The 21,300-nt window shown below is 37.5% G+C and overlaps 1 protein-coding gene across 2 annotated transcripts; it reads left to right on the forward strand.

Annotated features, from left to right (window-relative positions):
* Positions 1 to 1,668: 1,668 nt before the first annotated feature.
* On the forward strand, positions 1,669 to 17,976 carry recql4 (RecQ helicase-like 4). 2 transcript variants are annotated; one of them, XM_059349952.1, is made up of 28 exons: positions 1,669 to 1,972; positions 2,183 to 2,216; positions 2,727 to 2,842; positions 2,959 to 3,105; positions 3,236 to 3,387; positions 3,993 to 5,070; positions 5,159 to 5,241; positions 5,329 to 5,428; positions 5,518 to 5,686; positions 6,455 to 6,568; positions 7,174 to 7,341; positions 7,660 to 7,752; positions 8,939 to 9,075; positions 9,220 to 9,303; positions 9,416 to 9,604; positions 10,316 to 10,498; positions 10,636 to 10,831; positions 11,016 to 11,209; positions 11,346 to 11,429; positions 12,102 to 12,239; positions 12,340 to 12,450; positions 13,051 to 13,324; positions 14,748 to 14,877; positions 15,011 to 15,171; positions 15,810 to 15,987; positions 16,283 to 16,436; positions 16,529 to 16,637; positions 17,677 to 17,976. In XM_059349952.1, the coding sequence occupies exons 1-28, from the start codon at positions 1,889 to 1,891 to the stop codon at positions 17,796 to 17,798; spliced, it is 4,782 nt and encodes a 1,593-aa protein (XP_059205935.1). In that variant the 5' UTR covers positions 1,669 to 1,888; the 3' UTR covers positions 17,799 to 17,976. The 2 variants fall into 2 exon arrangements, with proteins under 2 accessions (XP_059205935.1, XP_059205936.1); XM_059349953.1 differs by lacking the exons at positions 16,283 to 16,436; positions 16,529 to 16,637; positions 17,677 to 17,976 and having other exon boundaries at positions 14,748 to 14,784; positions 15,103 to 15,171; positions 15,810 to 15,943.
* The last annotated feature ends 3,324 nt before the right edge of the window (positions 17,977 to 21,300 follow it).

Here is a 21,300-nt window from a genome sequence, read left to right on the forward strand (position 1 = left end):
CTGTATTTTATTTTATGTTGTTAAATGTTTTATTTTTTATTTATGTATTATTTTTTTCTGCGTTTCTGCGCATGCGCGGCTTTCCCGGCGCTTCTGCGCATGCGCAGCGAAAAAAAATAAAATAAAAAATTAAAAATATATAAAAAAATTAAATAAAATAAGGAAAAAAAATAAATGTTAAAAAAAAAGTATGGAAGTAAAAAAGACAGTGGTGGAAGAAGTGTTCAGATCCTTTACTTCAGTAAAAGTACTAATACCACACTGTGAAATGACTCCACTTCCCTCATTTTAACTACCTAATAAACTTTTAAGTGGTTTAATTTATAAAAATGGGTAATCATTTTAAATGTATCATGTTTTTCATTTTAAATCTTGACCTGAAAAGTAACTAAAGCTGTCAGCTAAATGTAGAGGAATAAAAAGTACAATATATGTCTCAAAATGTAGTGGAGTAGAAGTATAAAGTTACATAAAATGTACATAAAAGTACCTCAAAATTTTACTTTAAGTCCAGTACTTGAGTAAATGTACATAGTTACTTTCCACCATTGCTACCTGCCTCTTCTAACTTATACATATCAGTTAAGAGTCCTCCTTCAGACACTGTGTGAGGATTAAAGGGATAGTTTGTGCATTATTATACAAAACTTGGTACAATTATTGTCAATGCCCTCCTGAGGATAACCCTTTAAGGTTTTATTGATCGGCCCCTAGGTGGCACTGTGGTGGCAGTCTAATTTCAGATTTGGTACCGTGGCCACACTATAACACTGTGTTTTTTATGCACACTGTTCATTGCACCTTATTTGTTTCATAGCACCAACATTTTTATACTGTATATTCATATTTATTCTGCACTGGAATTCCATTCCACTCCTTAATACATACTCTTCTTTAGACACTTTATTTTTTATTGTATTTTATTGTATTTTTATATTTTATTGCTTGAAGTATGCCTAGGTTGTTCTTTTTATTTAATTGTGTTGTCATTGTCTCTGTGTGTAATGCTGCTGCTACACTGTAATTTCCCAGCTTGGGATAAATAAAGTCTATCTATCTATCTATCTATCTATCTATCTATCTATCTATCTATCTATCTATCTATCTATCTATCTATCTATCTATCTATCTATCTATCTATCTATCTATCTATCTATCTATCTATCTACTTGTTGATTAGATTTTGTATTAATCTAAATATGCAAAGTAACTAAATTCATAACAGATACATCAATGTAGTGGAGTAAACGGTATAATACAGTACAATAAAAATACTCAAATAAAATACATAAAAACGGGTTGACCATATTTTTCGTCGCTGTCTCTTTAAGAAGAAGGCGGTTCCTGGCGGAAGTGTTGCCAGACAAGCAAAACTCCTGTAAGTGTAAACCTAAACGGTTGTATTTCATATCGAAGAGGTTCACAACTATTACCAGGCCTATTGATATTGTCTTTATGTTAACAACGCTAATAACGTCTTCCTCCCTTGATTAAATCCGTGTAAAAACAGAAAAATGATGTGTTATGGGAATGGGGGATATGAGAACGAACCTGGCAACGCAAGCTTTCATTTTTCGCGGGAAAAATCGTAAACAGCACAGAGCGGAAGGAAGTCATTTAGTGTAGGTTGTTGATATGATAGTTATACACTAAAAGTATGTTTTTTTTTGTTTGCTTGCGTTGTTATAACGTTTCCTCGAGGGGAAGAAGCTAAAGTAACTAACGGTTAATAAAAAAAAACCTTTCGCTGTTTAATTGTACTAATGTCGTTTTAAAAAGCTTAGCTAGCGTTACCTCTCGTTGTAAAGTTAGCTTTCACCTGACAAACACTATGATTTAAATTATATATGCAGTAAATTATAGTACATTAAACTCTTTAAAAGTCGCTATGGATCGATACAACGAGGTGAAGCTGCTGCTGAAGAGCTGGGAGCAGGGATTTGTCAAAGACCACCAGAGGAAACCAAACAAGGTAATTTATGCTATAAACATTAGCCGAAAGTCAAAATAACATTATACTTTGCATGCATGTAACGTTAGTAGTTCTTTTTTGTTGTTGTTATGTCGTCGTGGTTCTGTTTGTCCATAGGATTAACCCCATACTGCTACATGCAGTGTTGTTGATCATTTGTTTTCCTTTTTCCCACAATAGTTGATTATTAAAATGCTCTTTCATTTCCAGGAGGACATTGATCAAGCTCCAGATGAGACCAAGAGTGAGTGCAATCCATAACTTCCGACAGAATGTGATTTTAAAGTGCTACCAATTAACCACAGAGCCAGGACCACATATATCAATACTTTTTATTGTTAAATGCAGTTGGTGTACTGTCATGTAAGAGAAAGGAATATGTCATGGTTTATGAGATGAATGGACTCCAATAACCAGCAAATCATTCTCCAAACATTTTTGTCTATCCTCCTTAGTTACGTTCTTGCATGCATATTTAAACAATTTTATAATGGTAAATAAGAAATCTTCATGAAATGATTTCTCAAAAGTAAAGAGTTGATCGTTGCACACTAAACACAACAGCAGCAGATATGCACATTTAGCAGCAGTGCCAGTGAGAAAAGTGCTCATATGCCCAGGATGTGATTTAACATGATGGATCAGTGTTGAAGATTTCGTAAAGTAGTGCTCAATACTTTGCTGATCGATCTGCCCACCCCTCACAAACAGACGTATTTCTTGTACATTTGTGTACATTGTGTCTCTATGCCAGACCTGTATAAAGAGTACCGCAGTTTGAAACAAGCCAAAGAAAACAGCAGCAGTGGTGCAGCCAGCGGACATGCTGAACAGTCCAGATCTGCAGCTGGAGCCAACACAGTCCATAAGGTACTAAAGAGAGTGTTATTGTGAATGTGGGTTTTTTCTTTGTCCAAAAAACCCCCCGAACAAAGACAAGTAAGACAATTTGTCTCCTATCTGTGATTATCTGTTGATCTACATAGGAGCCAGACTGTTGGGGTGCCCATCTGAACCGCAGCTCACTGCCTGCATCTTCTCCCAAAATGACATCCGAGGACAGAGACAGTCTTCAAGCCTCTGCCCAATACTATGGCCTAAAACTTAAAAGTAACCTGACAACACTCAGTAAGGTGAGGCACACTTTTAAAAAAAACCTGCCTTTCCCCACATTATGGTATGAGAAGGTACTGTACAATTAAAAACCTCCCCATTGTGTTTGGGATAATACATAATAACAATGATGTCTTTTTAATGTTGCAGGAGAGACCTGTCTCACTGAAGAAATCTGCTGTTCCTGGTCGGGTGCCTCTAAACTCTTTGAAAGACGGACAAACTGGACAGACGAACAGCCCTGTTGCTGCCACGACCAAGACTGCATTCTCTGACCCCAAATCCAGCCCTTTCACACCAAGGTAATTAGATTAATAAAGGTACTATAACATTAGCTGCATATCACCAGTGCATTATTTACTCATTGATATGTAACTAATATCAAATTGATGTTTAGTTTAATTTTATAAACGTCAAAAACACACTCCAAGGTGTCCAAGGGGACCTTTTTTAAATGTTTTGTCCGACCAACAGTCCAAAAGCCAAAAATATTCAGTTCACACTGATAATAGAAAACAGAGAAAAGCAGAAGATCCAAACAATGGAAACTCACAAATGACAGAAACATTTAATCAGCAAACAGGATAGTTTTATTCATTATTTTTCTGTTGATCAATTAATTGATTAGTTGTTTAAGCTGTACTTGATTTTTCTGATTTGATTTGTCAGCAACCGTTTTCCATCCAAGACTGTTGTAGTTGTGCAGTATTGTTTTGAATGACTTGTGCAGACCAGCTATGTACCCTGTATTTAATTATATTTTAAGCTATTTATCAACATTGTCAATAGTTGTGCTTCTGCCATTTTAAGTTTCCAAGCCACATAAAAACAGTTGCTTCAGTTCACTTGAAATCAGTAATGTCACATTTAGTTTGAGCTCTCCCTGTCATTGTTTCTTGCTTTACAGAAGATTTAATTCTGGCCTGGGGTCCCTGGCTTCAAAGACACCTCAGAAAGTCGAACCCGAAGAGCCGTTTAAACCGTTTGAACCTGTCAGAGAGTCCTGTGAAGAACCTCCAAGTGCTACCAGTAGTAATATTAGTAGTGTGAGTAAAGTTATTGGCTCACAAAGCCAGAATTACTCTAATCAGGCTCCCTCTCCAGCCAGATCTTCTGCCTTTTTATCATCTTTGTCTTCTCCAAGTAAAGAAGTAATTGTAGGAGACACAGGAAAGTTAAATGAAAGTATCACAGCTTCAGTAGAAACTTTAGGAACTCCACATAAGGCTTTTGATGAGGCAGGTGTTGGAAGTTTAATCGGCTTGAGAGGAAGCCCGCGTGTTGTTGGAGGTTTCAGAGGAGGAATGGGAGCGAGAGGGAAGGCCTCTCCTGCCAGCAGACTGAGTGTTGTTGACAAGAAGTGGCTCGAGAGGTGTCAGGTGTTTGGGGAGATGGGGGCTGAGGTGAAACCGGCAGCAGGCAACCAGGACATAGAGCTTGAGAAAAGAGGAGAGAGAGAAGGGGAGAAAGAAACGGAAACAAAAATACAAGGAGAAAATAAAGTTGGAAAACAAGAAACGGATGAAAAGGGAGAAAGAAGGGAGGCAGTAGGTGATGGAAGAGATGAAAAGTTTAAGAGCATTACAAGTGACAAAACAGTCAGCGGTAGTGCACAGAAACCTTCTGTTCAACCCACTGAAAAACGCAAAGGAAAACGGGAAACAAAGGTGAAAAAGAAGGGAGATGAGGAGATGGAAAGAGGACTGACGCCACCTTTAACGCCAGAAGATGATGTCAATGAGGCTAGTCATAAACCCAAAGGTACAAAGAAGAGAGGGAGGAAAAGGCAGCGAGAGGGAGAGACCACGGAGGGAGAGACACCAGAGGAGGGAGGAGTGAAGAAGAAGCGTAGGAATGTGGAAAAGAAAGAGAAGAGCTCTGATGTAAACCCCAGCCCGGCTCAAGAAGGAGGGAAGAAAAGGAGAGCCAAGAAAAAAGGAGACGAAGAGGGAGAAGAAAAGAAAGAAACCAAGGAGCCAAAAAAGGTAAATCACTTAGTTTGTATTCATCTTCAAAAACGGTGTGTTTTGTTTTTCGTGCAAATCATTTTAATACGGTATTATTCCTGTCAAGGCACCTCAGGAGAACCTGTTTGGAGAAATCGAGGAGGAATATGAAGCCAGGAGATCGTATCACACGCAGCCTGTCAAAGCAAAGTGAGACCAAACGGCCATGAAATGGTGTTGAAACATCTCTAATTGTCTTCTGTGAACAAACAAACAAACTATTCTTTATTTTTACAGAGGCATGAAAGGCGCAGAGGGTAACTTTGTGAAGATAAATCTGAAGAAGAAGTCTCACGTCAAAGGATACGCACTCAGAGGTGCCGGTCTCCGCAAACAGGTACGTTTTGTGTATGTGGCAGTGATGAATCTGACTGTGTCCATACTGTTTGTTTCACTGTTGTCATAAATGTGCTGTGTGTGTTTCAGTTGTACATGCAGAAGTTCCAGCTGAAAGGTGAACGGTTTGGTGGAGGTGGAGGGTTTTTTGGCAGAGGAAGAGGAAGAGGTGGATTCAGAGGAGGGCTCAGTCGGCAGGGCGACACCTGCTACAAGTGTGGAGGGACCGGACACTGGGCCATGGACTGCAAGGGACGAGGTATCACAAAGAGATGAACACACTCAAAAATACAGAGTTGTTTGATTTGCTTGCTGAAATATAAAGTATTTATTCATTACTGAGGCTTCAAAGCACGACTGTTACCTCTGCTAAGGAAGCGGTGGAGGAACACCTTCATTATAAGTTTTCAATTTAAAATTTGCTGTTACGTCAGTGTGATGAGAATATTAATTTCAATATAGTGCAGTTATAATCAATACTACTTTGTTAATACACAAAGGCAGTTCTAGTTTGGGTTTGAGTAAAAAACAGACAAGAAATAGACATGTGCAAAGACAGCTGTTTGCTGAATGACGTCATAATAATCTATTGGGTTAATTAATATTTAGTCATCGTGTTTTTATGAACTACTGAACACTGATTAGCACAAACATTGTCATTTAATTCTATCATATTTGCTTTTTTAATACATTTGTTAGTAATGGATTGGCATTTGCCTTAAAGATATACCTTTTTTCTTTCTTTCTAAAAATGACAATTATTTTGAAAAAAATAAATTAATTAAAAAGCCAATTCAAGAAATTATTGGTATCGGTAATGTTAAAATTGTTACAAAAGTAACAGTATCATACCGAATTAAAATGTTTTTCGCCTCTGTTTACCTTAGTGAGCATTTTATTGTGAAACGCTGTTTGCCTGAACACATCTGGCCGGAGGATACGAGTGATGATACTCACTTCTGTCAATAATAATAATAATAATATCACCTCTTATTTGTTGGTGCTGATGAACACGTCTGTCTTGCAGCTCCTCCTGCTCCTGTTCCTGAGGAGGAGCAGCCTGCTGTGGAGGAGCCGTTTGAACTACCAACTCTGGAGGAGGTGGCGAGGGCCACAGGCACGCTGCATCCTCAGGCACTCGGTACGCTGAACTTCCTGCTTTCCTTCAAATAATAATCCTGCTGTATAATTAAAATAATGTAGGTTTGTTATATTGTTTAGTAAATATGGCTCCAGCCCCAAAATAATTGCTTACAATAACCGTGTTAATGCAACTTGAATCAAGCACAAATATTCACACAAACAGTGCAGAAGATTTAAATCATCACCATTCTGCATGTAAAGGAAGTTGTTGGCAGCTTTGACTCTGTTATTGCAGTTTATTTTTTGTCTCAAAATGTAAAATATATGTAAACCCAATTTTTTTTTACGTTGTTTTTTCATATTACAGCCATTGAGAGGATGCACACAGAAGATTCACTTTTACAATAATAAATTACAGAGGCATTCATGAATCAAATCAAATATATATATTTTTTATAAATTTGAAGTGTCCTCTAAAGAAATTTGTTTTCCTTTTTAGAGTTTTGCAATTTAGCTTGAGTATTTCTTAAAACTTTGCTAATCAGATCCAAATGTTTGAGATAACTGCTGCAAAATAATTCAATATTAGTTGCAGTATCATAGGTATTTTTGTGTTTATTTCTGGTGTGTTTAAATCTAGATGTGTGTGTTTGTGTGTTTCAGTGGCGTCTCCCAGCGTCACAGAGGAGCAGCCGTCCCAGGAAAAGCAGGTGGACAGTAACAATAAAGACGAGGTGCTGCTGAATGTGATCCGTCCCGACTATGAGCGCCCCGCTGCTCCACCTCCAATGGAGCCACTTTTTCCCCTCAAAGATGATGGGGAAGTTCAGGGTAAACTCTAACTTCTTTAATGAAGACTTTTCTGTTTCCATTTTAACCTGTAATTTTTATTCATTCGCTCTTAAATGTTTTATTCATTCACTTTTTTATTTTTTTATTTTTTTTTATTCGCTTTTAAATGTCTTCTAATGTGTTTTATGTATTTTAATCTTGCCCTTTGCAAGCACTTTGAATGTCCCTGTGTCCGAATTGTGCTATATAAATAAACTTGCCTTGCCTTGCCTTGCCTAATGAACTAACAGGATAAAAAATACATAGATTTACATAAAAGTTTATTTTTTATTTGTGGGGAAATGTGTGTTTGTTTAGAGACTCCTGCTGAGGTGTACGCAGCTCTGAAAGAACTGGGCTATCAGTCCTTCAGGCCAGGACAAGAGGAAGCCATCATGAGGATCCTGTCTGGTATGTACAGCACACACACACACACACACACACACACACACACACACACACACACAACAAATACACACACACAGGGTCTGAAAATAACACCAGCCAAGCACCAAATGCAAGGTTGGTTTTCTGTTTGGAGAGTAAATCTCTGAAAGTTATCTGCCACACTGTCAGTTGGCAGATGTTTGTACCAAAATAGACACATATAATAAAAAAGTATGTAGAAATAGTCATGCTTCTTCTGTACACACACATACACACACACACACACACACACACACACACACACACACACACACACACACACATTCTTGTACTTCTATCTTTGTGAGGGCCCTCATTGGAATGGTGAATTCCCTTGCAAGGTTATAATAGTTTTGGATTTTTTATTAGTTTTAGTTTTAATTTTTACTAGTAGTCAGCACTTTTTGTCTGATCCATCTTCATTATGTATGAAAAAAGTTGACAAAGATGAAAACGAAGGACATTTTCACTATAATTTTAGTTGGTTTTAGTTAGTTTTGTAACCACACAATACAGTTTCAGTTAGTTAATTAATTATCTTTTTTTAAACATAAACCTAATTGTAACCTTAACCCTTAAAACAAAGTCTGAAATCTCAAAAAAGCCTTTAAAGAAGTGAGGACCGGCCGAAATGTCCTCACTTTGCAAAAATGTCCTCACTCTGTTGGTTAGAAACGTGTTCCGGTCCTCACTATGTAGGAAGTACAAACACACACACACACACACACACACACACACACACACACACACAGAGTAGAAGATGTGTTTTTACGTCTCAAGCGCTCCTTACTTGCTGCCAGTCTCTGGCTAATTAGCTATTATGTGAAGAGATTAACAAGGAGTATGCCGAGCTTTACAACAATAAACAGTGAGTAAAAGGTTTGCGAAGCCACCATATATTTTATTATTTTATATATATTATATAATAATTTTGCTTCAGATTTAGCTCTAGCCTCTTTAAGTTTGTATTCAACATATCACCTTAATATTTCAATGAAATGTACTGAAACAAATGTTTACGTGACACAACAACATTTTCCTGGCTGGTGGATTTTTTCATCTACTAGTCTGCGAGTCATATAATTAATTTGAGACCATGAAACCAGATGTGTGTCACATCTGTACATCTATAATCTTTGTATTCATTTTTGTCTGTCACTCTCTCCTCCAGGTCTCTCCACCCTTGTGGTGTTGTCAACAGGAATGGGTAAATCATTATGTTATCAGCTCCCGGCCTATCTGTACGCTAAGAGATCACAAAGTATCACTTTGGTCATTTCACCTCTCGTGTCACTAATGGATGACCAGGTAATCACCTTCTCTCTCTCTCTCCCCCACGCACACACATATAATCAAAAAGACTGCACATAAAGAAATCAGCCAGTGTAGAAGCAAAGACACCCTCTCACTTTGAACTGTGATGCATTACATTCTCTGTGTGTGTTTGTGTAGCTGTCTGGTATACCAGCCAATCTGAAGGCAGCTTGTATCCACTCCAACATGACGATGAAACAGAGAGAAGCTGCGGTAGAAAAGGTAACCAGAGACTTCAGAGATGGATTAAACACTTCAATTTTAGGTTTTAAACCCAAAGAGAAACCTTGAAACTTGAGCTTTAATGTGTGCTCTCCTTCCTCTGCTCCTCCAGGTGAAGTCAGGCCAGGTGTGTGTGCTGCTGCTGTCTCCAGAGGCTCTGGTTGGTGGAGGCGGTTCAGGTTCAGGGTGTCTGCCGTCTGCTCAGGAGCTCCCTCCTGTGGCCTTCGCATGCATAGACGAAGCTCACTGTGTGTCAGAGTGGTCGCACAACTTCAGACCCTGCTACCTGAGACTCTGTAAGGTGGGTTGATGACGGTGTGTGTTTGCAGTTTCTATCTGTATTGATCCATCCTAAATTCATTTGAGCATAAAGAATAAAGGGAGTTGAGAGAAAGGTACTGTATATATTATGGAAATATTAAGTAGCTCTTTAACCTTAGAAATCACTTCTCTCTAAAATTACATTTAATCATTTAAAACAAACATGAGCTTTAAAATTTGAAACAAATACTAGAGATTAAGAAAATATTGTTTTGATGTGTTCTTATCCCTCCTCTTTTAATGCCAAATGCTACAACCTTGAGCAGCCAATCACACTCAAACATCCTCATACTCTTAATTTCTAATTGCCGTAACAATTTAGTTTAGTTAAGCTTTTTTATTTCAAACATGTGCGAGTAACACAACAAATTAAACTGAAAAAACAAACAAATCCAATGAGAATAATCAAAACAACAATAACAAAAGTCAAAACCAAAGTAATAATGTGAACCCAACATATGCTTTTTTTAAACCTGCCCCTTCTCCGCTACTCAATTAACACTCTTTCTCCCCAAACAAACAGATTATCATAATACTTATTTACAAAAAGAAAATAAATAGATTAAATAAACAAATACATAAGTCATTTATGAAAACAGCCGATCGTTACAGCCCTTCTTCCTCCCTGTATCTCGTGAAAACCATGTGGTTGTACAATCACTAAAACTGTATGATGTCTGTGTGTTTGTAGGTACTAAGGGAGCGGTTGGGGGTGCAGTGCTTGCTGGGACTCACTGCTACCGCCACGCTGTCCACTGCTGTGGACATCGCACGCCATCTGGACATCACTGATCAAAGTGGCATTGCGGTGCGCTCTGCAGCGGTGCCTCCTAACCTGCACCTGTCTGTGTCCATGGATAGAGAGAAGGATCAGGTGTGCATATTAAAGTCTAAATATTTCAAGTCAGCCAAGAAAAGTCCAGACTTCTGCAAATGTGTAGTTGTCCATGACGCCATCGGCCTCCTTGGTATCTTTCTCTTAATGTTTCTTTCCTGTGTTCATGCTCTCAGGCTTTGGTCTCCTTGTTAAAAGGCGATCGATTCGGTTGCCTGGACTCGGTCATCGTCTACTGCACCAGGAGAGAGGAGACGACTCGTGTGGCGGCGCTGCTCAGGACCTGCCTGCAGGGCGTGCTGGTGAAGGAAAACAAACACACCAGCAGTGAGAAACAACACAACCCTGTCGGACAGAAAAAGAAGGATCTGGGTAAGAGGGGAGTAATTCACATATTTGATTAAAAAGAGAAAGAGAGGAAGGAGAGGAAGGTGTTAGATTTAAAACTAGAACATGTTATAGAAAGCTTGTTGTATTCATCAGAATGCATGTACTCTATTTCATATTTTTAAAGTCTGTCTGCTGTTTTTTTACTATCATGTGTTTCTACATTCAGCAAGGAAGAAGATCCGTAAACCGCTGAAGTGGCAGGCGGAGTCGTACCACGCCGGCTTGTCGTCATCAGAGCGACGTCGCGTCCAGAACAACTTCATGTGCGGAGAGCTCAGAATCGTGGTGGCCACGGTGGCGTTCGGCATGGGCCTCGATAAATCTGACGTCCGCGGTATCATCCACTACAACATGCCGAAGGTGGGGAGTCAAAGTTTGTCGATGGTTTTTGACAAGTTAAAAACGTACTTTGTCAGATTCCATGAAACTGAAACTCTGTACTAAACCTAAGCCCAAGTTTTAAACAGTATTCGCCTACTGGTGAATGTTTTTCCAGAGCTTTGAGAGCTACGTTCAGGAGATCGGGAGGGCAGGAAGAGATGGAGATCCAGCTCACTGTCACCTCTTTCTGAACCCTGAGGTAAGACTCACTACACTATGTAAGGTTGAATCAAAGAATTTGAAGCATCATTCATACATTTGCATTCTAAATCAACATTCGAATGCTGTGCAACTTATATTCATTCTGTTTACACAATAGCAGATGAAGATTAGGCTCTGTCAATATTATTAATGTTAATTATTTACATGGCTGTGTAGCTTTGTTTCTTACTCGTGTGATCCAAACATGTCCAATAACTTCAGCATATTGGTAAGTCCAAACGTTGATGTAATCATTTCCTACATATTCTGCTTCAATCCATATTTGTTGGTGCATTTATTGAACCACAAATCTATGAAAGAAAATAGATTTAATAAAGACAGATTAAGTAATTAATCAGATTATTCAACATACATTCAAGGCTTCATTGAAAAACCTCAGTAGGAGATAAATTGAAACATTGTCTATATTTTTATATTAAGTTCATTAATTTTCTCACTGGATTTAGTTATTTTGAAGTTTGCGTGATGGTTAAACTTTATGTCAAATGGTAAATTCAAATAAATTGTTTTTTAAAAAGGTACTTATGTTTCCAACTGTATTTCACAAATCTTATAGAGCATAGAAGAAAAATTAGCACATTTTTTTACACAGCGTATTTTAAGCATAAATGTATTTAGTGTGTGTGTGTGTGTGTGTGTGTGTGTGTAGGGTGAGGACCTCCATGAGCTCCGTCGTCATATCTATGCCGACACAGTGGATTACTACACAGTGAAGAAACTGGTCCAGAAAGTTTTCCCTCCGTGTAAATGTAAACAGATACATCAGAAACAACAGGAACTTGAAAAGGTAACTCCACCTGTGTATGTGTGGCCTAAATACTGTGGTATTTGGTATTATTATGGTACTAAAAACAGAACAACACAAGTAAAACCTTTTGTGTGTAAAGGACATTGATGATTCTGAGCTGCTGGAGATGATGGAGGTGTGTGATCAGGAGAACCTGAACGCTCAGCAGCACCTGGTGCCAACAGAGACACCAGAACCGTCTGCTGCACAGGTAATTAGTAAAGAAAATGGTCTTGAACATCTTTTCACTCTTTCCTCTTTGCTGTTTCACCCCATAAAAGACAGTTCAAACTTAGGTTTATTTATTTGTTAGAATTACATAAAATGACAAACATAACAAATAGTGTAAAGTGCAGGGAGAGCCAGAAAACCCAGATGGGCTTATTTAAAGCCTCCACCGAAAACGTAGTTATAAAGTAATAACAAACTGATAATAGAAAAAACATGTATAACATCAACAACAAGTTATATTGACTATAACAAAAATAACGATATAAAAACAAAAAAAACAAAATATATATATAAAAGTGTATTTGTGTGCGAATTAGAATTTTAAAACAGCAGTTAAATGAGCTTTTAGACAAACATTTTACCGAGATGGAGTTCTTTGCCAGATGAGAACAGGTATTCCCCTAAATTTAACAATAAATTGACCTCTGCATGTAAGAAATTTTGGAGGATGAAGATCTAAAGATAATTAAAGAAAATTAAGTTAATACTGAAGCAAAGAAAGTGAAAAACAGTTTATGTTTGTAAAAACAGAATTCTTTTGCAAAACGAATCAATGGTGTCACTCTCTCGTCGCTGCAAGGAGACAACACATCCCGATGCAGCGGAGCTTCCCCTGCAAGAAGATCGAGATGAAGGAGAGGAAGAGGAGGAGAGGAAAGAGGAGCAGACAGCTGAACACGAGGAAGCTGACAGTTCTGATAAGCAGAAGGATGCGGAGGAGAAGGGAGGCTGCGACTGGCTGAGGGACCAGGAAGAGGAGAGCAGTGATTGGCCCAGAGAGCGAGTGTGTCACACGCATGAGAGAGCGATCCCCATCCAAGAGACTGTGGAGGCTCTGGACATCACAGAGGAAGGTAAAGAAAACACACACAGGGGCTTTTACATGCATGAATAAAAAAAATAAAAAAAACATGTTGATAGACAGATTTGTCAGGAAGACGACAGGTACATTTACCAGGACCCTGAAATAGCTAAGAATGGGTCCAGTCTTTTGAAATCATTTAACAAAGCTCTCAGTACAACGTTAGCACCCTGCCCACTGATATCCATCTTTGGGGTGCCTCGTACTCCAATTCGTCTCACTAAGAAAAACTCTGATGTTATCGTTTTTTCCTTGTTCATAGCTAGCACACGTACAGGTGCATCTCAATATATTGGAATATGATGGAAAAGTCATTTTCCAGTAGTTCAAGTCAAATAGCCCCAACCAAGTATTGAGTCATATAGATGGACATACTTTTCAGAGGCCAACATTTCCATATTAAACATACTTTTTAAAATTGGTCTTTTGTAACATTAATTTTTTTTGGGAGAAACTGAATATTAGGTCTTCATGAAATGTAAGCAATAATCATTATAAATAGAAGAAATTAAATAAATTAAGACATGAAATGTTTCATTCTGTGTGTAATGGATCTATATAATGTGTTATTTGCACTTTTTGAATTGAATTAGGGACATAAATACACTTTTCTATGATATTCTGATTTATTGAGATGTACCTGTATGTAAACACCCTCACCTCTCTGGACCCCTACGGAATCGATTTGATGCATTCAATTTTTATTTATTTTATCAATTGTTTTTAAAGAGCACACTAGGCATCCTGTATTTATTTATCTGTTGTTATTATTACTATTATTATTATTTTCTCTTTTTTTTCTTCTCTTTTGCCTCCCTTTTATATGACTATATATTTAATTATATTTTATTATTCATTCTGTATTATTTTTTTAATTTTATTTTATTATATTTATTTAGTTATTTATTTAATTTCTCTCCCTCTTTTCTTCGGAGTTGTCTTTTTTCTGGTTCTTCGTTCTAATATGGATAACAGCTGTGAAATAACAATACTTTACCTTGTATTGATGCTTATGAAATGCCAATAAAAAAATATATTTAAAAAAATAAAATAAAAAATGGGTCCAGCCAGGTTTAGCTTTACAGTACATTCAGAATAAATTAGAATTAGCTGGCTATGATGCTCCAAATGTACCAAATCCACTTAAAAGGAGAAACACTAATAAGTAGAACAACTGTCTCTTTCTTTTAAGAAATAACTTAAAACTTTCCTTTATAGCAAAACTTTTGGTTCTTCCTCTGTGGATGGTTTCTATATTTTTTTTCTTTCTGTTTTTAGCTGTTTTTATATCCTTTTTTCTTTTTAAATCCTTTTTGTAATTAAACTGTTTTGCTTTCAACCTTTAGCACTTTGAGATTTCCTTTAATTTAAAGTGTATAATAAATAAAATGTATTATTAATATTGTGTGTTTCAGGTGTAGAAACGCTGCTCTGCTATCTGGAGCTGCATCCTCAGCGCTTTGTCGAACTCCTCCACCCGACGATGTCTGTGTGTAAAGTCGGTTGCTACGGAGGACCGAGACAGCTCCAGAAAATCACCCGCCTGTGCGAAATCTGTCATTCTTTAGGATAAACTAATGATGAACAGTGTTGTCATTAGATATTTAAAATAACAAGTATATATGGGGCTGATTTTATCATATTTATCTCATTTTACTTTACTTACTTTGCTCCACAGGTGCCCTCCGGTTGCCGTGGTGTTGGCCAGAAGGCGGATGGCGGGCGAGCGAGTGGAGACTTGTGATCAGCTGGAGTTTGACGTCGTTGAGGTTGCGGACACTATGGGATGGCAGCTTCCTCTTGTGAAGAAAGGAATCAGACAGCTGCAGTGGAGCAGTGGTAGGTGTATGCACTAATGCTAATTTTTAAAAAAACGTCCTTTCAGTAATGGAAAAAAAAGATTAGAGCACCTTTCTTTACTTAAATTTATTTTTCATTTTAATACCTGGTACAACTAAAGAGACATTTGTTTGGACGAATATAATGATAAGAACAAAAATAGCTCATAAGAGTTTACCATTTTCCATAGTTTTCTTGATAATAACGAAAATCATTAGAGAAAGAAAACCATGGAAAATGGCTAGATATCAGCTCTTAAATTAAACTTTTCAGCATCTCTGAGTATTTTACTGACATTTCTTAACAATAAATATTTTTGTTTAAAGTCAGTTTGTTTAAGTTATTGTTTCTTCTACTCCCTTGAAGTTGCTTAAGTAGTCTTCAAATATTTAGATAAATGTTTGTTTGCAGAATTCAAAAACCTCAAACAAGGATCCACACAGATGCAAAAACAAAACACAAAGCAGACAAAATGATGTCATTGTTTCAATAAAATCATGACTGTGTGAGAATTGTGTGACGAATTCCCTCTCCTGTATTGGGGCAAATGTCACTTTATAATCTTACACTGGCAGAAAAAAGGCAAAATTGATGAGTTGAAATAATCAATCAGTTAATTATATATATTTGTGTTTCAGTTGGCGGACGTAGCGGTGTCCACGTTGAATTCTCCTCCTTGTCTTTCTACTTTCGTTCCTTCGGCGACCTCAGCGATGACGAGATGGACAAAGTTTGTCAGTTTCTCCATAATCGAGTGCAGAACCAAGAGAGAACGCAGCTCTACCAGCTCACCGCCTGCTTCAAGGCCTTTAAGAGGTACACACACACACACACACACACACACACACACACACACACACACAGAAACACACACAGAAACACACACAGTAGAGTAGTTTTTTAACCTCCCCAGGTAAATGCATCATCACAGCCTACAAATGTTTTTTTTTTATCTCCCTTCAAATGCTGAAAGATGTATTGCTATTCTCCTTCTTCCTGCTTTTATTTGCTTTTGTTATTCCCAGCTGGTCAACATTACTTTGTGTCTGTGTGTAACTTTGTGTCTGTGTGTAACTGTGTGTGTGTGTGTGTGTGTGTGTGTGTGTTGCAGTGTTGCGTTCCAGAGCACACTGTCCTGCCTCGATGATCTGGATGAGAGTCGCAGTCTGAAGCTGAAAGACCTCCTCTCTGAGTACTTCGACAAGAGGCGAGACCGAAGCCAAATGCTCGCACCGATGGACATCGAGGAGCTCGACAAATATAAAGTAAAAACACACATGATGATAATCAGGAGTTTCAGATGCATTTGTGTTTAAATGTTCTGGATATTTACAGGTGATTCTGTGTGTGTTTGTAGCTCTTGGACTGGGAGAATCAGATCAGAGCAGATATTAGAGGTTTCCTTAGCAACCGAAGTGATGAGAAGTTCTCTGGAAGGGCTGTGGCGAGAATATTCCACGGTATAGGTGAGAGGACACAAACACACACACACCATGGAAAAAACAAGTTAGTGGAGGGGTGATCTACTGATTGCAATGTGCAACTTCACCACTAGATGCCACTAAATCCTACACAATGGATCATCATTGACTCTGATCTATTCACATGATTATGATGATGTGTTCTCGGAAGTGCTGTTATCTTGAGCAGAAAACAGCCTGAACTATCCAGATTTTTGCAAACAAATACAGGTGTGAAGTTACCCCAGTGGCTCCAGTGAGTTAGCTAGCAGTTTAAAATTAATGTGTGACACATTTAGAAGATCATCTATATTTAGCAGAATATTTAATGTCTGATAAATTGTACTAACAGAAGCCTGAACCAGATTTCTCCACCAATCAGGAGACACAAACCTGTGGTCATTTTGCTGTTTTAACTCCAGATAATAAGTCCAGAACTACTTTGTATTTTTATAAATATATATGCATCATCATCAATAAACCAAACTAATTTCAAAATAAATAAAATTCATTTTTTTTACAATTAACACTTGAAATGATGAAGGCTCTTGCAAATGACAAAGTGGTACAACATGTAAACCATAATTTAGTGTTTCATTTTTACCTCTTACTCTTAAGATTTCATTAGAAAATAATTTTTACAAAATTAACTGAAACACTGACAATCTTGGGTTGATAATAATGAGAATAAATATGAACCATGACTTTAATCTAAACTAAAAAAGAAATAAGGTTTGAATTGAGATCAAACACAAAGCTTGTTTACACGATATCTGGTCAATACTGATCAATGGATGAAGCCATAAAGTTTGTCATTGGATGGATGGGAAAAACAACAGTGGATGGAAATCCTATTGCCTATTCCAGCCCATAAAGAATTTATAAACAGTTATTGATTGGTTTAGGTTGCATTCACACAAATCAATGCTCAAACAGTCAATTAACTCGAGTCTGACATAAAGTGAAGTTATCAACAACAGATCTACAAATGTGCTTAGTTTAAGGACTCGCAAATTCTAAAGTTGAAAACCAATCTGTGTTCCAGGGAGTCCTTGTTATCCTGCTCAAATCTACGGCAGGGACCGGCGCTACTGGAGGAAGTACATCCAGTTTGACTTCAACCAGCTCATCAGACTGGCTACGCAGGAGATCATTCACTTCAAGTAAATGACACAATGTGTGTGTGAACCATTTTCTTGCTCCCTCACACGAGGTCGAGGTATGGTTTAGATGGATTTGGCCAGAACGGATCACTATTCTTCCATCATGTTGAATTATTTAATCTGGGATGTTTTCTATGTAAGATTTTTTTTGTTGACTGTAATTAAATAAAAATATTTCTATTTTTCTAGCTTGGTCTTGCATTGACATTTATTTTCTCCTCAGAAAAAAACAGACTTGTGTCACACAGATGAAACCCTCTAATCTTGTTTCACAGGTTGGTGCAAACACTAAAACCTCAGTGAAAATAAAAAAAGTCTTGACCCAGAAATTAAGCGATACAAGGAAGTGAAAATAGAAGAGTGAAAACAAAGACTCAAACATGTGCAATAATGCAAATATTGACTTGTATTGAGATATGGAATGTCTTGTTACTTCTTGTTTGAAAGAAAATCTGTTTAATGATTAGTTTTAATCCTGAAGTCTTGTGGGGTTTCCCTGAATTGTCTCACCTTTTGTTAAATATTTACTCGGCAGACATGTGACCCATGTGAACCAATAAAGACAACAGGGTTTAATGAGACACAATTAATGTAAAGAGCAGCAGTGGAGTAAGAGCAGCAGTGGAGTAAGCAAATCCTTTTACTTCAGTTAAATTCATAATAGTTTGTGGAAATCTAGGAAACCACATAAATGATAAAGTACATGTACAGGTATTTTATTTATATATCAATATACTGTATTTGTACACACAAGATTAGGAACATTTTGAAGGAAAGACAAACATATACACAGCTTGATATTGTTTTCTCTTCCAAATAAATCCAGCTAAAAGCTTAAACATGCTCTTAAAGGAGGCAAATAAAACACAGCTATGCTAAAATGCAGGATGAGAACTAGCAGTGCTTCTACCTTTTGCTTTATTTGCTTTAGTGTTTTAACTGTGGACTCTGTTTTCACATATCTGCTTTTGACTTTGACAACATGTCATAAAATGTGAAGAAATCTGCCAAATGGCCATATATATGCATGTGTGTTTATGTGTGTAACTATGACAACAGACTGAACTGTAGAGATGAAAATAAACCCACCACCATTTATTTCAGAGGATATATGTATATGATTAACTTTCAGGTAATCCTATAGATACTGGAGCTCTGTGGGAGAAACAGAAAAAACTGGGCCATCAAGTCCGCCTTTTCTAGGAAAGGTTAGGTAAAGGTTAGTGACATTGACTGATGCACATTCAACAGCCACTCCTCAGGAATTTTTTTTTATTGAACAACAGCGTCACTTTGGAAACTCCAGAGGAGACTCAGAAAAATACATTTAATGGGTTTGGAGGGTAAATCTCTCCCATAAACTCATTACACCTTTTTTACATTAGACATTTGACTCGTCGTAGTAGGAAAACCAAAAAAGACAAAACAATGTTCTATTCATCTACAGAGTCCCAGGAAATCATGACAGTGTGACAGTGAGATAATCTGAATTTGGCCTCCTCTTACTTACTTTTATTTTTTACAGAAGAGAATCATCAGAAATTCAAATTAGATTCTGCTCCACTTAGAAATGTGTTTTGATTATGTTTATGTTCTCTTAAATGTCTGATCTTGACTATACTGACATGCATCTGTGCAGAAAAACGATCTGAAGAGGTGCGTTCACATTCCTCTACTGCAGGGGGAGATGTCTGTGCATTTCCCTAAAATGTGGAAGGAAATTCAGTTGTGGAAAAAATGATTAGACCACCTTTGTTTTCTTTAACTTTTTAATTTAATAACCAAAATCATTATCAAGAAAACCATGGAAAATGTCTAGATATCACCTCTTAAATTACAATTTTTTTCAGTCGCTAAGAAGCGCTTACCCATACTTCAGATACTTTTTCTAAACTCTTCACACAATTAGCACAGCATGGTATTTTGTAGCCATACCATTCACACATTTCATGTCGTTTCCACATAATATGCAGTCAAACACATTTCCTTAACAGACAAGCTATACCTCGCAACAAAATTATGGATTGTTTTTGTATTATTTAAGAATGTTAACACACAACATCCCACAATAGCAAAAACAATATTCCAAACCTTAGATACAGTATAAAAACCTCTGCTTCTACAATGATATCAGTTCAAAAACAATATATCGCAGCTGACAATAAACAAACAATTACAATTAAAAACAGTGTTCCTTTGAGAGGAACAGTGACAGAGTATAGTGAGAGGTATAGTACTGAATATTCAATTCAATGTCCAGTTCTATAAGCTTTGCACTTTGCAAGTAGGTAACCTACACAGTAATAGGTTACAGTACAGTATGGTATACAGTAATGACATTTACTTAAACTTTGTTTCAGAGAGTTATGGAATTGGAGGCCAACCAGGCCCCTCATGAATTCATATACATAGATGAGGCAGGATTCAATCTGGCCAAAAGGCGTCGACGTGGACGAAATGCAATTGGAAAAAGGGCCACAGTTGATGTGCCAGGACAGAGAGGGGCAAACGTGTGCAGCAATTGCAAATTCAGGATTAGTCCTTCACAGATGTCAGGTTGGACCCTACAATACCGAGCGCCTCCTTGCCTTTCTCAATGATCTGCACCAGCGCCTGGTTCCAGAGCAGCATCAGGAGGGTGAAAACATGAGGACCTTTGGAATCACCTGGGACAATGTGGCTTTCCATCATTCGCAAGCAATAACAACATGGTTTGAAGTCCACCCAAGACTGGTACGTCTCTTCCTTCCACCCTATTCACCTTTCCTCAACCCCATAGAGGAGTTCTTTTCTGCATGGAGGTGGAAGGTTTATGACCAGATGTCCCTCCTTGAAGCCATGGATGCTGGCTGCAGGGACATCTCAGTTGATGATTGCCAGGGGTGGATCCGACATACCAAGTGGTTTTATCCCAGGTGCATCGCCTTGGATAATATCAGATGGTGATGTTGATGAAAACATGTGGTCTAACCCTGAAGATCGCAGAGATTAGATACAGTAATTTTAGTTTCCCCCCCTTTTTATCTGGGCTTTTTGCTGTTGTTTTTTTGTTCAGAATGCTCATGTGTGTCTCATGGATATTTTGTTCACTGTAAGCAATACTGTAAAACGTTTTCTGTTCTTTCATATTGTAAACAGTATTTTTTGTAATGTACCTCCTAAACAGTAAAGGAAAAAACAATGCTTTTGAATGTGAACATTACATGTGGACATACAGTTCCCAACCGAGAAATTTAGTGTAAAAACGGTGTATTGCATGTTTTGCATGCAAATACCTTTAAAACTGAAACATAAAAGTCTATGCACTATTTGTAATGTCAACAACAGCCAGTATTTTGAAACCTGGTGTACTTTGATTGACTGCATGTACCTTGTGAAGTGAAAACAAGTGTTATTCTTTGACAGAATAATTTAATTTTGAGTCAGATTTCCAGTGTTTTGGTAAAGTTAGTTTGGCAGGAAAGATGTGTTCTATTTTGAAATGAAGAGTTAGTAGATATTTAACA

The sequence above is a fragment of the Centropristis striata genome, chromosome 14 (genome assembly GCF_030273125.1).
Source record: "Centropristis striata isolate RG_2023a ecotype Rhode Island chromosome 14, C.striata_1.0, whole genome shotgun sequence".
NCBI lineage: Eukaryota > Metazoa > Chordata > Actinopteri > Perciformes > Serranidae > Centropristis > Centropristis striata.